This window comes from Nicotiana tabacum, chromosome 16, assembly GCF_000715075.1.
Source record: "Nicotiana tabacum cultivar K326 chromosome 16, ASM71507v2, whole genome shotgun sequence".
Taxonomy (NCBI): Eukaryota; Viridiplantae; Streptophyta; class Magnoliopsida; order Solanales; family Solanaceae; genus Nicotiana; species Nicotiana tabacum.
The window spans coordinates 49047994-49060350 of NC_134095.1; the positions used below are offsets into that span (position 1 = coordinate 49047994).

Below are 12357 nucleotides of genomic sequence, written 5' to 3' on the forward strand. Positions count from 1 at the left end.
CTACTTGAGATTATGTGTTAGCTGTATGAACGAATACTTTCGATTGAGTCATGTTAAGTGTTAATATTATTTAAAGCTAGGTTAGTATATGATGAGTACGTATTAGTATTTAATAGGTGCTGAATCATTTTATGCTTTGGTTAAGATTGGTTTGCATATGTAAATTGGCCATGTTGTTACTATTGATACCAAGCCATTAAAGGTTGGCTCATAATCTAAACATCCATGTACCTCTAATGGTGAAACTGATGTATTATTTTATTATAAGTGAGTTAGGAAAGAGCTAAGCCTAAAAGGGCCTTAATGGTGAAGGTTCTCTTATGTTAAAGGCTATTGGGCCAACCTTGCCCATATCAGGTGTCCGCTGGGAATTTTATTCGAAATGTGTTCTATTGTGGTCTTTGGGGACTCAATCTTGATCCATGTTAGGCTCATTAGCTTCAACTTTTTTAAAGTTTCTATATGCTGAACAATGAAAACGCTTTTTCTTTACTGAAAATTCATTTGGAAAGGGGTAGGCTCAACGCTGGCCCAATCAAACCAGCCAAATCAGTTAGGCCGATCTTCCATTTCTTCCGTTTGGTTTGTTCAAGCCCAATCCCCATTAGCCCATTTATTCCTGCCGATTCTGCAATAACTTGGGCTTGTTTATGAGCCCAGTTTTTCCCTTTTAATAATTTGTTGAGTCTAAGCACAAACCGAAATTGGCCCTAATTAATTAAAGGTCCAACATCCCCACTTTCTTACTAATAGTCATTTACTAAGTTCAAGTCATTTACAAATAAGGATATCCTTTAGGCGTAATTAAATAGATTGAGATGTGCCATTTTAACTAAATCACCTATGACCCTCACAAATATATTGATTATATATTAGAATGAATATTCGTAGAAAGGCCTTTACGCGCGTTTAAAATACCATCGTAATTGTGTATGCGTTCGCGTAACATAATTACGATTCTAAATATCAATTCGGGATATGTGTTCGCGCAACTTCGATCAAACTTTCTTAATATAAAAGTGTTGCTACTAGGCCGCTAATTTAACTTAGTTCATATCGTTCGAGGTGCGTTATCCACAATTTAATCATTCATAGCCCTCGTTTTAATATTATGACTTAGATGCAAAAATAACGAATGCTCGCAGTTGCTCTAGGCCCGTTTAATATATCATTGTGATTGTGGACACGTTCGCGTGACATGATTACGATTTCTAAAAACAAAACCAGAGTATGCATTCGCGTAACCTCGGCCAAACTTTCTTAATAGTAATAAAGCGTTATTAATTGTGGACACGTTCGCGTGACATGATTTCTGACGCACCAAACAAAATGGGTACACGTACGCGTGACCTGTTTTCAAGATAACTTCTTAATTAAAAAAAAGGGCAAATGCACATAGGTTCTAAAATAAGTAATTAGACAATTTGATTAAGCCAAGTATGATCAAAGCGACCGTGCTAAAACCACGGAACCCGGGAATGCCTAACACCTTCTCCCGGGTTAACAAAATTCCTTACCCGGATTTCTGTGTTCGCAGACCGTAAATAAGAGTCAACTTCCTCGATTTGGGATTCTAAACTGATGACTTGGGACACTATAAATTATCCCAAGTGGCGACTCTGATTTTTAAATAAAATATATAATCCAGTTTCGATTGTCACTTTAGTTGGAAAAACTCCCTTATACCTTTTGCGGGGTGTGAAAAGGAGGTGTGACATCCTCCTCCCCCCTTTTTCCTACGGGACTCTATTTTCTTTAAGAATTTAATTATTCTTTTCAAAATCTACACAAATCCAAAGGAACTAATGTGTTACTTTACGTTTTTATCCAAGAACAAGGTTGAAATTTGAGCTTGACAACTAAAAAGAAAATACTTTTTTTGTTGAAAAAGAAAGTATTATTTCTACAACATGAAAAGAATTTACTCATTGTTGAATGAAAGAAAATATTTTTTCTACATCATGAAAAGAAAATAATTATTTCGTTGTAATGAAAAAAAAATATTTTTTCTACATCATAAAAAAGTACTCTTTTTATTAAAATGAAAGAAAATATTTTTTTCTACATCACAAAAAGAAAGTACTCGTTTTGTTGGAAAAAAATACTTTTTCTATTTCAGGAAAAAAAATGTAATTTGTTGAAAAGGAAGAAAATACTTTTTCTACATCATGAAAAGAAAATATACGCTTTGTTGAAATGAAAGAAAATACCTTTTCTATGTCATGAAAAGAAAGTACTCGTTTTATTGAAAAAAAAATACTTTTTCTATCTCAGGAAAAGAAAATACTTTATTTGTTGAAATGAAAGGAAACACTTTTCTACATCATAAAAAGAAAATACTCATTTTGTTGAAATAAAAAAAAATACTTTTTCTACATCATGAAAAAAATGTATTTGTTTTGTTGAAATGAGAAAAAAAAATACTTTTTCTACATTATTAAAATAATATACTCATTTTGTTGAAATAAAAAAAAAGTATTCTATTTACAACATGAAAAGAAAGTATTTTTATTTAGGGTGGGTGGTGGGCGAGGTTAGGGTGGGTGGAGAGTAAGAGTTGGGTGGTAGGGGTGGTTTGAGGGTGGGATGGATGGGTGGGCAGGGATGGGTTGGTGGGGACGGAGAATAAGTGAAGAAGGTTGAAAAAAAGTTTTGAAAAATATTTTTCCTTCTTTTGATAGGGAAATATTTCTTCTAATTGAAGAAAAATGAGTTCATGGGGATAACATAGAAAAATTGAAAAATAGTAATAAACACTCCCTAAAGAGTATTGTGTAAAATTGTACATTTATCCCAAAAACATTAACTAATTGGTAGACTTCAATCAATTTGAATGTGTCAATGAGACGTAGTTTAAGTGATAAAAATTGATGAACCTAATTACATATGGATATAGACGTAGGCGGATCCAGGATTTAAAGTTTATGGGTTCCTAATGCAACCTCAAGTAAATATATAGTAAATAATTGAGTTCACACCCAATATTTATAGATTTTAGTGAATATTTTTAATACATATATATGGTATGTACAGAAGCTACTGGATTCCCAAAAATCTACACTTACTAATAGTCTGTTGGCCAAGCTGAAAAAATCTGCTTATTTTGAGAAGTATTTTTCCAAAAGTACTTTTCGAAAATGTACTTTTGGAAAGATATTCTATTTGTATCACTGTAAGTAATGTTGCTTAGATAACTAAGTTTTGAACTAGCACCAAATATGTTACTTAAAAATAATTACTATAAGGAACCGTTTGGTTGCAAGTCAAAGGTACACTCTGGGATGGTTAGACTTGTTCAAACCCCACTTTTAAATATTTAGCATTACACCAACAAAAGTTATAGTAGAGCGATGAGCACTCTTATAATCTTAATTGGAGGTTTCGAGTTCGAGCAATAACAGAGCCACTTTATAGCAAGGGGTGTCAATTGACTCCTTTTTGCTAAAAAAATGCATTGTATTGGTCGGTAATTTTTCTTAATATTCGTTTGATAGGAGGTATTAGGAAAAATAATGCAAGCATTAGCTTTGTGCATTACTAATACTTTGTCTGGTATATTTTTTCAACATGTGTATAACTAATACTTGCATTAGTTATACATTATACTTGGTATTATCCTATGTATAAGTAATGCATAGAAAAACATGACATTAGTAATACCAAGGCTATTAATGCATGCATTAGTATGGTTAAAGATAAAATTATCCGTAAAGCCCCTTAAAGCTAGATAATATGGAGGACATCTTTGTAAATAACTAGTTCTTAAAAATTATGCAATGCATTATAATTTTTAATACACCACACCAAATAATAGATAAGAAATAATATCTGCATAACTAATGCTTGCACTACTAACTCATGCATTACTAATCTCTGCATTACTAATACACCTTATTCCGTACTATTATTTTACACCCTACCAAACAACCCCATATTGTATAGGGTAAAATATGTCATGCCAGGTGGTCATTTAAAGGAATGACATGTGGAACCGAAGACAATTATCCCATTTAATACCGGAAGGAATGACATTCATAAAGAGACAATAAATATTCTCCGTCTGGTGGCATTAATGAGTATTCCACTGCATTAAGTACACTGTCCTTACAAGAAATTTGGCATTTATGCTCACCGTTATATCTTCATCAATGTCCCTCATAATTGACATTAAAGAATGGCACAATCCTAGGACCTCGTTCGCTAGCTATAAATAGCGAGCTCTGTTATCATTGTGAGAGACGAATTTTCTGGTAAACTGATACTACAATCTGTTCAAATTAAAGCTCTATACAATTTTATCTTCTTGTTTTTTGTTCTTATTACTGTTGCTCCCGGAGGCTTCGCTACGGAATTTTTATTTCTGTTATTTCATCTTCATATCAAGGCTAAGTGTTACATATATCTTCAATTATCTTATTATTCCAGGATCGAGTTAATTCATTTGTCTAGAAACCACGTATAATTTCAATTGTACTATTTTACAGGTAAATACATGCATTATTTGTTGACTCTCCATGATTTTTTTCGTATGTCTACTTTTATATTTTGACATCCCTTATCGAAAATCGTGGCTCCGGAGTTTGAGTCCTAAGTAATCCCTCCGTCTCATAATATGTGTCGTGATTCTCTTGTGCACACCCCTTAAGAAAGAATAGTTTTTGACTACTTTACCCTTATTAAATAATTTCTCAATTTATGTGTCATCTCTATCAATGACATTATCCATATTTTTTACTAAATGTGAATGCAATTGATTATTAATGATAAAAAAGTAAAAATATAATCATTTTGTCTTGAACTTCTAAAATGACAAATAATTTGAGACAACTATTTTTAGTAACCATGGATGGTAATATGAGATAGAGGGAGTAACGGTTAAGGTGGGAAGAAAAATTAATATTGCAACAAAACGAATCTCAATTTCAGTTGACATCAATACTAAAACCCAAAACAATATTGGGAGAAATTCAAAAATAGTCAGATTTATAAGTGGTCATTCAAAAATAGCCACAGTTTCAAAAGTAATCAAAATTTAGCCACTTTTCATGTAAAGATAAATCTGAACGAAAACACTGTTCAAAATCCGGAAAAATACTCCAGCATAATATACTGGAGTTTCCAGTATATTATATTGGAACTCCAGTCTAATATACTGGAGTTCCAGTATAATATACTGGTCCAGCATAATATGCTGGAAGTTCATACACGGGTGCACCGAACTCCAGTATATTATGCTGGACCGGTTTCTGTTGCAGCAAAATAGTGACTATTTTTCAATGACTTGACAAACGCTGATTATTTTTAAATGACTAGTCCGAAAACTGTCTAGACCGTGCTATTTTAACAACAATATTTATTGCTACAAAATTCAAAGGCTGCGGGCAAAAGTGGAACAACGTTGGAGGCAACTTGGTCAATCAAGATACTACGAACTAGTTGTCTAAGTACTATATTTACCAAACTTTTTTTTGGTAATTATATTTACCAAACTTTGTATTGAGTTGTTGAATCTAATTTGGAAGCTGTCAAATGCCGCCCAAGTATGCTAGTATACATTATCAATTTCATTTGAATATTCCTGATCAGTTAGTTTTACTTTTATTTCTAGTTAACTCCTCAATCTTTTGAGATGAGGAAACCATACCCTTTCATCTTTTAAATAAAAAACTCGAGAAAATTTTAAAGTTTAGAAATGTTTTATAAGTAAGTCCACATCATTTATAAACAATTTAGCATTTCATTGTGTTACCTTTTATTTGCCAAAATGAGTTTGAAACTACTTATTACATTGCAAGATTGATTATTAGATTCTATTGCTTTGTTATGATTAAAAAGTACAATAGTTTTTCATATTCTTTTAAAATCAAAATTGAATTCACATCTACGAATTTTATCAACTTTTTATGCGAAATCTTTAATACCAAATCACATACCACGTTTGAATTGAGTTCATTTAGGCAATTTGTGAACTAATGGATCATTTCTAGAGAAGTTTTAGAGATTTTCACCTAATTCAGATGCCAAAAGAAATCGAATTTATCCAATCTTTGAATATCTTTCAAAAAAATAGACAGGCAAGAAATATGAACCATAACTGAATAAGGAGAGTGAGAATTTTCATAAATTTCTAATAGTATAATAATCCATAATTTAATATGAGTGAACTTCAGAGACCATCATATAATCTATTATGACGTATCTTTGATCCAGTTAGATGCAGAGGGATATTGAATATTTGAGTAGAAGAGCCTTACCGATTGTTTTGTGCTAGTCTCAAAGGTGGATCACTAGAATATTAACAATTTAACATAGAGATATTAATGAGGCGAAAGGTTTTTTTATTTTGTTATTAATATTTGCTCTACTATTTTGCTCAAGAGTTGTAAGGAGTAAAATAAATTAAAAAGATACATTATTATCGGGCAATACTATATTTAATGTTCCACTTTTCAAAGAGTAGTTTGGTGCACAAAGTATCTCGCGTTCATATAAGATTTTGAAAAAGATCGCACCCTAGAGGGCTGTAATCTAGGCAGACTACCCTAATAATAATTAAAATTAAAATGATAATAAAAAGAAAGATATTTCCATTTTGACTTGCTATTTTATATAAAAAAAAAAAAATTGAGATATTCGGTTATTTTAAGTATATCATCAACTGGCTATACTTAATGATGGTGTCAAGTTAAATTACAATGCTTAGAACTATAATTAATTAAAAAAATCTTGTTATTACTGTGGTAAAATAATTATTGACAACATTTATGTATTCTTAATCTTACTAAAAAATAGGAGTATCATACCTTCCTACTCAAATGGTGTTCTTAATTCTTTGGAAATGTAAGAAATGCTTGGAGAAAGGGTTAGTAATGCAAAATCTAAAACCCAAAGGATCTGATGGTAATTAACCCATTTCTGGGATGCGTCGGCTTGTAAGTGAATTTTACTGGATGCCCAAAAGGGAACTGACGAAGTAAGAAGTTTCGCTTTCCAAATCATTAGTTAAATAATCTTACATTTTAAACTTTCCAATTTGATTCTTCTTCATTTTCTATCTTTCTTTCGACATCAATCAATTTATATATAGCACCAACGAAACAAAAAAGTTTCTCACTCTTTCAGCTGACGCCTTGGTTTTGATTCATTCATCTTCTTTTCACTCTATTCTTCATTTTCCAAATATTCATTTCTTGAAACTTTTTCCCATAAAATCTGCTCCTTTTCTGAAATCAATCACTTTGTTGCAATCTTTTTAGTGAATTGCTATTTGGGTTTTTTCTAGATTTTGAAAAAAGGGGGTGAATCAAAAAGTTTATTATTGATATTTTCTTGGATTTGGGTCTGGTTGTGAGAAGTTTGTAGTGGGTCTTGGCCAAAATTGAGTCTTTTAATAATCTAAGCATTTGATTTGTTGGATTTTCTTGGAATTTTTGACCTCATGATTGTTCTTTGAAGTGGGGATTATATTTGATCGTTGTGAGAGATTGATTTAGAGAGATGGCTGCAAAAGAGTTAATTGAGATCAAATTCAGGCTTGCTGATGGCAGTGATATTGGACCCAACAAGTATATGCCTAACACCAGAGTTGATACTCTTAAAGAAAAGATTATTGCACAGTGGCCCAAAGGTTGTAAATTTTCTTTAACTTTACTCATTATGTGAATTCAAAGCAGCTTGATTCAATTGAAGAATAAATAGTACTTTTTAAAAAATTAAATCCAGCTCCTTTTCTTTGGGTGCATAATTTGTTTGCTTGTTGGATATTTTGTTGTTTGAGTTAGCAATTTGAAATTTAGTGCTTCCATTTCAGAGTGAACATATTTTGTTCTATTGACAATAAGCAGTTTCTTGTCCTTATATTTTCTTGCTTTTATTCTATCTTGGACCAAGGGGGAAAGTTAGTGGTATGAATTACTTTGTGATTTTTTGAAATAGTCGGAGTTGATTGTTATATTGACTGGAGTTTTTGTCTCATGAAACTGTCCGTTTAAGGAAAGTTAAACCTTGTATTTTGGATCATAAGTGAAAGATTCTAAACAAGGGATATATGGAGTGGGACCATGGATTTTCTTTCGATTTACCATTTCTTTTGCTAAGAGAATGAATATACCTGATCACTCTTTATGTTCCGTCTTTTCATCCTTTGTGCCACCACGATCTTCTTATTGAATTTAGCTTGGAAAGTCAATGTTTCATGGACAAATAATACGCCATTACAGACCTGCTGCATATCCATTAAGGAAAAAGTAACGCACGTATGAGACCTCTATCCTTATATTGATCTTGAATATTTATAGCAGAGGCAATTGTCCCACGGTTGTTATATTGATCATCAGTTTATTCTGTTTTTGGTAATCTTACATACTTCTACCCCTTAGTTGCGTATTCTTGACTATTATTGGTTGAGTACATCTCCTGATTGTTTTGAGATATCCCTTCATTCCATGTGCCATTTTTATGTGAATATTCGTAACCTGTTTAATTCAGTTATAATTAATTCTGCAAGATTCTGGTGTCTGCCTTAATGTTTTGATATTTGTCACATCTGTTACACAAGAATGTGAAGTTTAATCAGTGGCAACTATAGTTGAATTATTGAAAGGAAATCTCTTTTAATTCACAACATTGATAAATAAGTTTACAATACATTAGGATTCTTACTTGTGGACTTCACCACCTCTTTTGCAAGAGTAGTTAGCTTCATTTTAGCAAATCTAACCTTCCGCTCATCAGACAAGTCATACCAGTCAAAATATTCCTCCATAGCTGATAGCCAATCAGCAAATATAGTTGGATTGAGCTTTCCATCAAAATCTGGTAAGTCCATTTTGACCTTCTTTCTGATGTTCCCCGTAGTACCTTGATTTTCATTGAGGGGTCTGTTTAGTAAAGGTCGACTCGATGGTGGTTGAGGCATCTGCAGAGGCCTTTTTGCCACAAATCTTTTTTCAGTTGGATTAGTTGGTGGGTCAAAATGTTGAGCATCTTCTCCGGCCTCTGGTCTTTCATGTGAAACAATTTGGACAGATTCCTTTTTTCCGTTCACTAATAAATCAGTTGGCGGCTTCGAGTTCTGCAACTCAAGCGCTCTCACATTATTTGACATGATGCCGACCCCTCAAATACCAAACAAAGAGAGTAGGTTCTTTTGGCCTGGATATGAACTGACAACGAGAGGGATGATAATATGGACAACAGTATACGCAGGGAAATTGAGGTTTTCCAACTTAGAAGCTGAGCAAAGATGCAGAAATGAATGAGAGAGAGAGAGAGAGATTAAATATGTTTCTGAAATATTGTGTTTTCTCCAACTTGAGAGTTAACATGCATTTTATAAGAACAATTACTTGGGCATCAAGCAAGGATGAAAGCAGGGAAGCAATTGTTTGTCAAACTTGCTTCCTCAGACTCCATAGACTTGCTGTCCAAGTTTTGACTATTGAAGCATTTAAAATACACACACATCATACTATATTTAAGCATGAAGATCAAAAGTTGAATGTGAAAGACTAAAATAATCCTAGAATATTGTTGGACTTTTATGTCCTTAAGATTTATATATTAATATTTAATAATACCTTCAATATTAATAAAAAACTATATAATCTATAAAAGTTAGTTTAGTAACATTAAATTTGCTTTGTCAAAAAATTTATTAAGGTTCATGTATCTAAATTTCTTCACTTTACAAAGTTAAGCTCTTTAACTTCCCACGCGTATAATACTCCCTCTGTTTACTTTTACTTGTCCACTATACTAAAAATATATTTTCACTTTTACTTGACCAAGAGAAAAATACTCTTTTTTTTTTTTACCATTATCATTAACTACTCATTCCCCAAATCAATTCCCAAGATTTTTGAAAATGCTATCATTATTATGGGTAAAAGTGTAAAATATATACGCGTGCAACGCACGTGCCTAGGAACTAGTAATACTGAAATACCTAGAAGACACTATAGACCTCTTACGGGATATACTTACAAGTAGGAGTAAGGGAAAAAAGCCAACCACACCCCTCTCACTGCACGGCTTTCTGCGTCTCACTGGTGAACCTTAGAACTTATGCACCAAAGTCACAAGTGGCGTACCCACTTTAAGTACATATATGCATACTACCTGCTAAGAAAATGAACTTAAACAACTTTAAGGTCTTAAGCTTTGCTATGACAATATTAGCTCTAGAATTTGGATTCGTCTTGTCATTTCCAGATCTTCTCTATCAGTATTTGCATTACGTGTTTGCCAATAATTGCAGATTGATGGAAGTTGAGGGATATCCTTCCGGTATCCCACCTTTTTTTTTAAATCCAAATGAGAAGTGTTTTACTTCTGTTATTTTAACTAAACCACAGGGCTCCGAATCTCCAATAACAATAAGGTGGAACGTTACCATTTGTTCATCTGTTACTGTTATGCCTTAGTTTTAAGACCTGTCTCAAAAAGCTACAAAAGGAGCACATAATATGATGACGGGTGTTTTTTCCTTCTCCCTTTTTTTTTATAGCAACATATTCCGTGCTTTTTAATCAGTTGCTCGAATGTTTTGTTTTATAAGAAACTTGAATCTGCAATCACAAATGTGCTGCTCTTAATTTAACTGCTTGTTTAGTCAGCTAGGATCCTCTTTGCTAACAGAAGATCTCAATTTGGCAGATAAAGATTATGGGCCAAAGACAATAAATGATGTGAAGCTTATTAATGCTGGAAGGATACTTGAGAACAATAAGACACTAGGTGAATCCAGACTTCCAGTTGCTGAAGTACCAGGAGGTGTCATCACTATGCATGTCGTTGTACGCCCTCCTATGAATGAAAAAAGCAGTGGTAAGTTACACTTTTTGTAATTATCAATACTCAGGTCAAGGTGACTGTATCAGATAGATGCTTTAATTGTATCATGTACTCGTTTGTGAAGTAGACGAATATAGTAGGACTGCCGTCACTAATCGCCTGTAGCTCGTGTCCCATTGAGGATACTCATAACAAAAGCATCAACTAGTATAACTGCCCAGATTGTCTTATCCTGTTTTTGACATTCCTTTGTCAAAATCTTTAGCTGTAACAGCTCAATCACATTTCCTGTTTTTTTCACATTCCTTAATCCAAATCTATTTTTGTTTCACTTGCAATAGAAGATATAAAATCATGATGCGCAAAGCAAATCCTATCTGAAAGTATCAAAAAGCTATTGACTAACAGTACTGCTATATATTTATTTACATCATAAAGAAGATAATACTCCCTCCCTCGTAATTTACTTGGCCCTTTTCCTTTGTCCGTCCCAAAAGATGACACTTTTTTAGAACTAGTTAATTTAACACTCATTTTTCCGTTGACATAGCTTGTTGCAAGTTCTGTTGGATACAGTAACAATTTGTTTGGCACGACAGTACTTCTGGTTTTCTTTGAATATTCTATGTCAAAAATCATAATTTCTTTATTAACCTCCGTGTCCTAAAGAATTGGGACAGAGAGTAAGTATTAGGTGATAAATTCTTTTAGCTTGTCTACGTGCTGAGGATGACAGCATTCAACTTCTCAACCTTGATTCACTTACAACCTCCCGCCGGGGGTTGGGGGGGTCCTCGGACTTCAGCGAAACCAGTTAACTAAATTGTCAATACACTTGGGGGTCATTCCCACGCGCAACCTGCATGAAGCTTTTTGAAAAGTACTTGAGAGCTTCTTGACTTGCATGGATTTGTTTTCCTGGTTTTATATTTCACATGTTTAGGAGAAAAATCTGTTCATTGTCTATGATCCATTTGTTTTTCAGCCTTCTTATGATTCTTTTTACACTCCTTTTTTCCCACACTGAAGCATACTGAATAAATTGTTTATGCATTTGTCACAGATAAACTGCAGGACGATTCCCTGAAGAAAGGTGGCTGTGGATGCACAATCTTGTGATCCATTTGACCAGATAACAAGAATTACTCCAGTTTAATAATATTCCATAGGTCATGGATTTTTCAGTAGCGGGACTTTTGGATGCTTTAAGAAGTATCTTGAACGTTACTGGAATCCAAGAAGATATGAAATGACAAAATTCGAAGATCAAATATCATTGAAGCTCTTTGTTTTTACCTTTTTTCCTTCTCTTTTCATTGTATTACCTTTAGATTTCAGCTTGGAAATCTAGAAGGCAAAAAGGGATTGGTGCCATTGCTGTGTAGGAACTTCTGTGGAAAGGATGTAAAAGTTTTACTTTCTTTTTCAGGTTGGGGTGGGGGGCAAACTTGTTACAAGAAGCACAAAAGAACTGTTGAAAATCATAGATGGTTTGATTTCATTTGATTCCACATTCAGGCATTTGTACCTTGTTACGCTATTTCTTCTGTTATCGAATCTCCA

The 12357-nt window shown here is 33.1% G+C and overlaps 2 protein-coding genes across 3 annotated transcripts; one reads left to right on the top strand and one right to left on the bottom strand.

Moving 5' to 3' along the window:
- Positions 1–6985: 6985 nt before the first annotated feature.
- On the top strand, positions 6986–12305 carry LOC107778726 (membrane-anchored ubiquitin-fold protein 3-like). The gene is made up of 3 exons (XM_016599016.2): positions 6986–7627; positions 10657–10827; positions 11858–12305. The coding sequence occupies exons 1-3, from the start codon at positions 7498–7500 to the stop codon at positions 11911–11913; spliced, it is 357 nt and encodes a 118-aa protein (XP_016454502.1). The 5' UTR covers positions 6986–7497; the 3' UTR covers positions 11914–12305.
- On the bottom strand, positions 8085–9388 carry LOC107778725 (uncharacterized). Of its 2 annotated transcripts, none has more exons than XM_016599014.2 (2): positions 8662–9388; positions 8085–8224 (listed from the first exon to the last, which is right to left on the bottom strand). In XM_016599014.2, the coding sequence occupies exons 1-2, from the start codon at positions 9104–9106 to the stop codon at positions 8214–8216; spliced, it is 456 nt and encodes a 151-aa protein (XP_016454500.1). In that variant the 5' UTR covers positions 9107–9388; the 3' UTR covers positions 8085–8213. The 2 variants fall into 2 exon arrangements, with proteins under 2 accessions (XP_016454500.1, XP_016454499.1); XM_016599013.2 differs by lacking the exon at positions 8085–8224 and adding an exon at positions 8363–8545.
- Positions 12306–12357: the final 52 nt, after the last annotated feature.

What these genes read in the sequence shown, in the direction of transcription:
- LOC107778726 (XM_016599016.2), top strand. Translation starts at nt 7,498, where the DNA reads ATGGCTGCAAAAGAGTTAATTGAGATCAAATTCAGGCTTGCTGATGGC. An exon ending in TATTGCACAGTGGCCCAAAG is followed by an intron (nt 7,628 to 10,656) that starts GTTGTAAATTTT and finishes TCAATTTGGCAG; the next exon opens with ATAAAGATTATGGGCCAAAG. An exon ending in TATGAATGAAAAAAGCAGTG is followed by an intron (nt 10,828 to 11,857) that starts GTAAGTTACACT and finishes CATTTGTCACAG; the next exon opens with ATAAACTGCAGGACGATTCC.
- LOC107778725 (XM_016599013.2), bottom strand. Translation starts at nt 9,106, where the DNA reads ATGTCAAATAATGTGAGAGCGCTTGAGTTGCAGAACTCGAAGCCGCCA. An exon ending in AGAGGTGGTGAAGTCCACAA is followed by an intron (nt 8,546 to 8,661) that starts GTAAGAATCCTA and finishes CTTGTGTAACAG; the next exon opens with ATGTGACAAATATCAAAACA.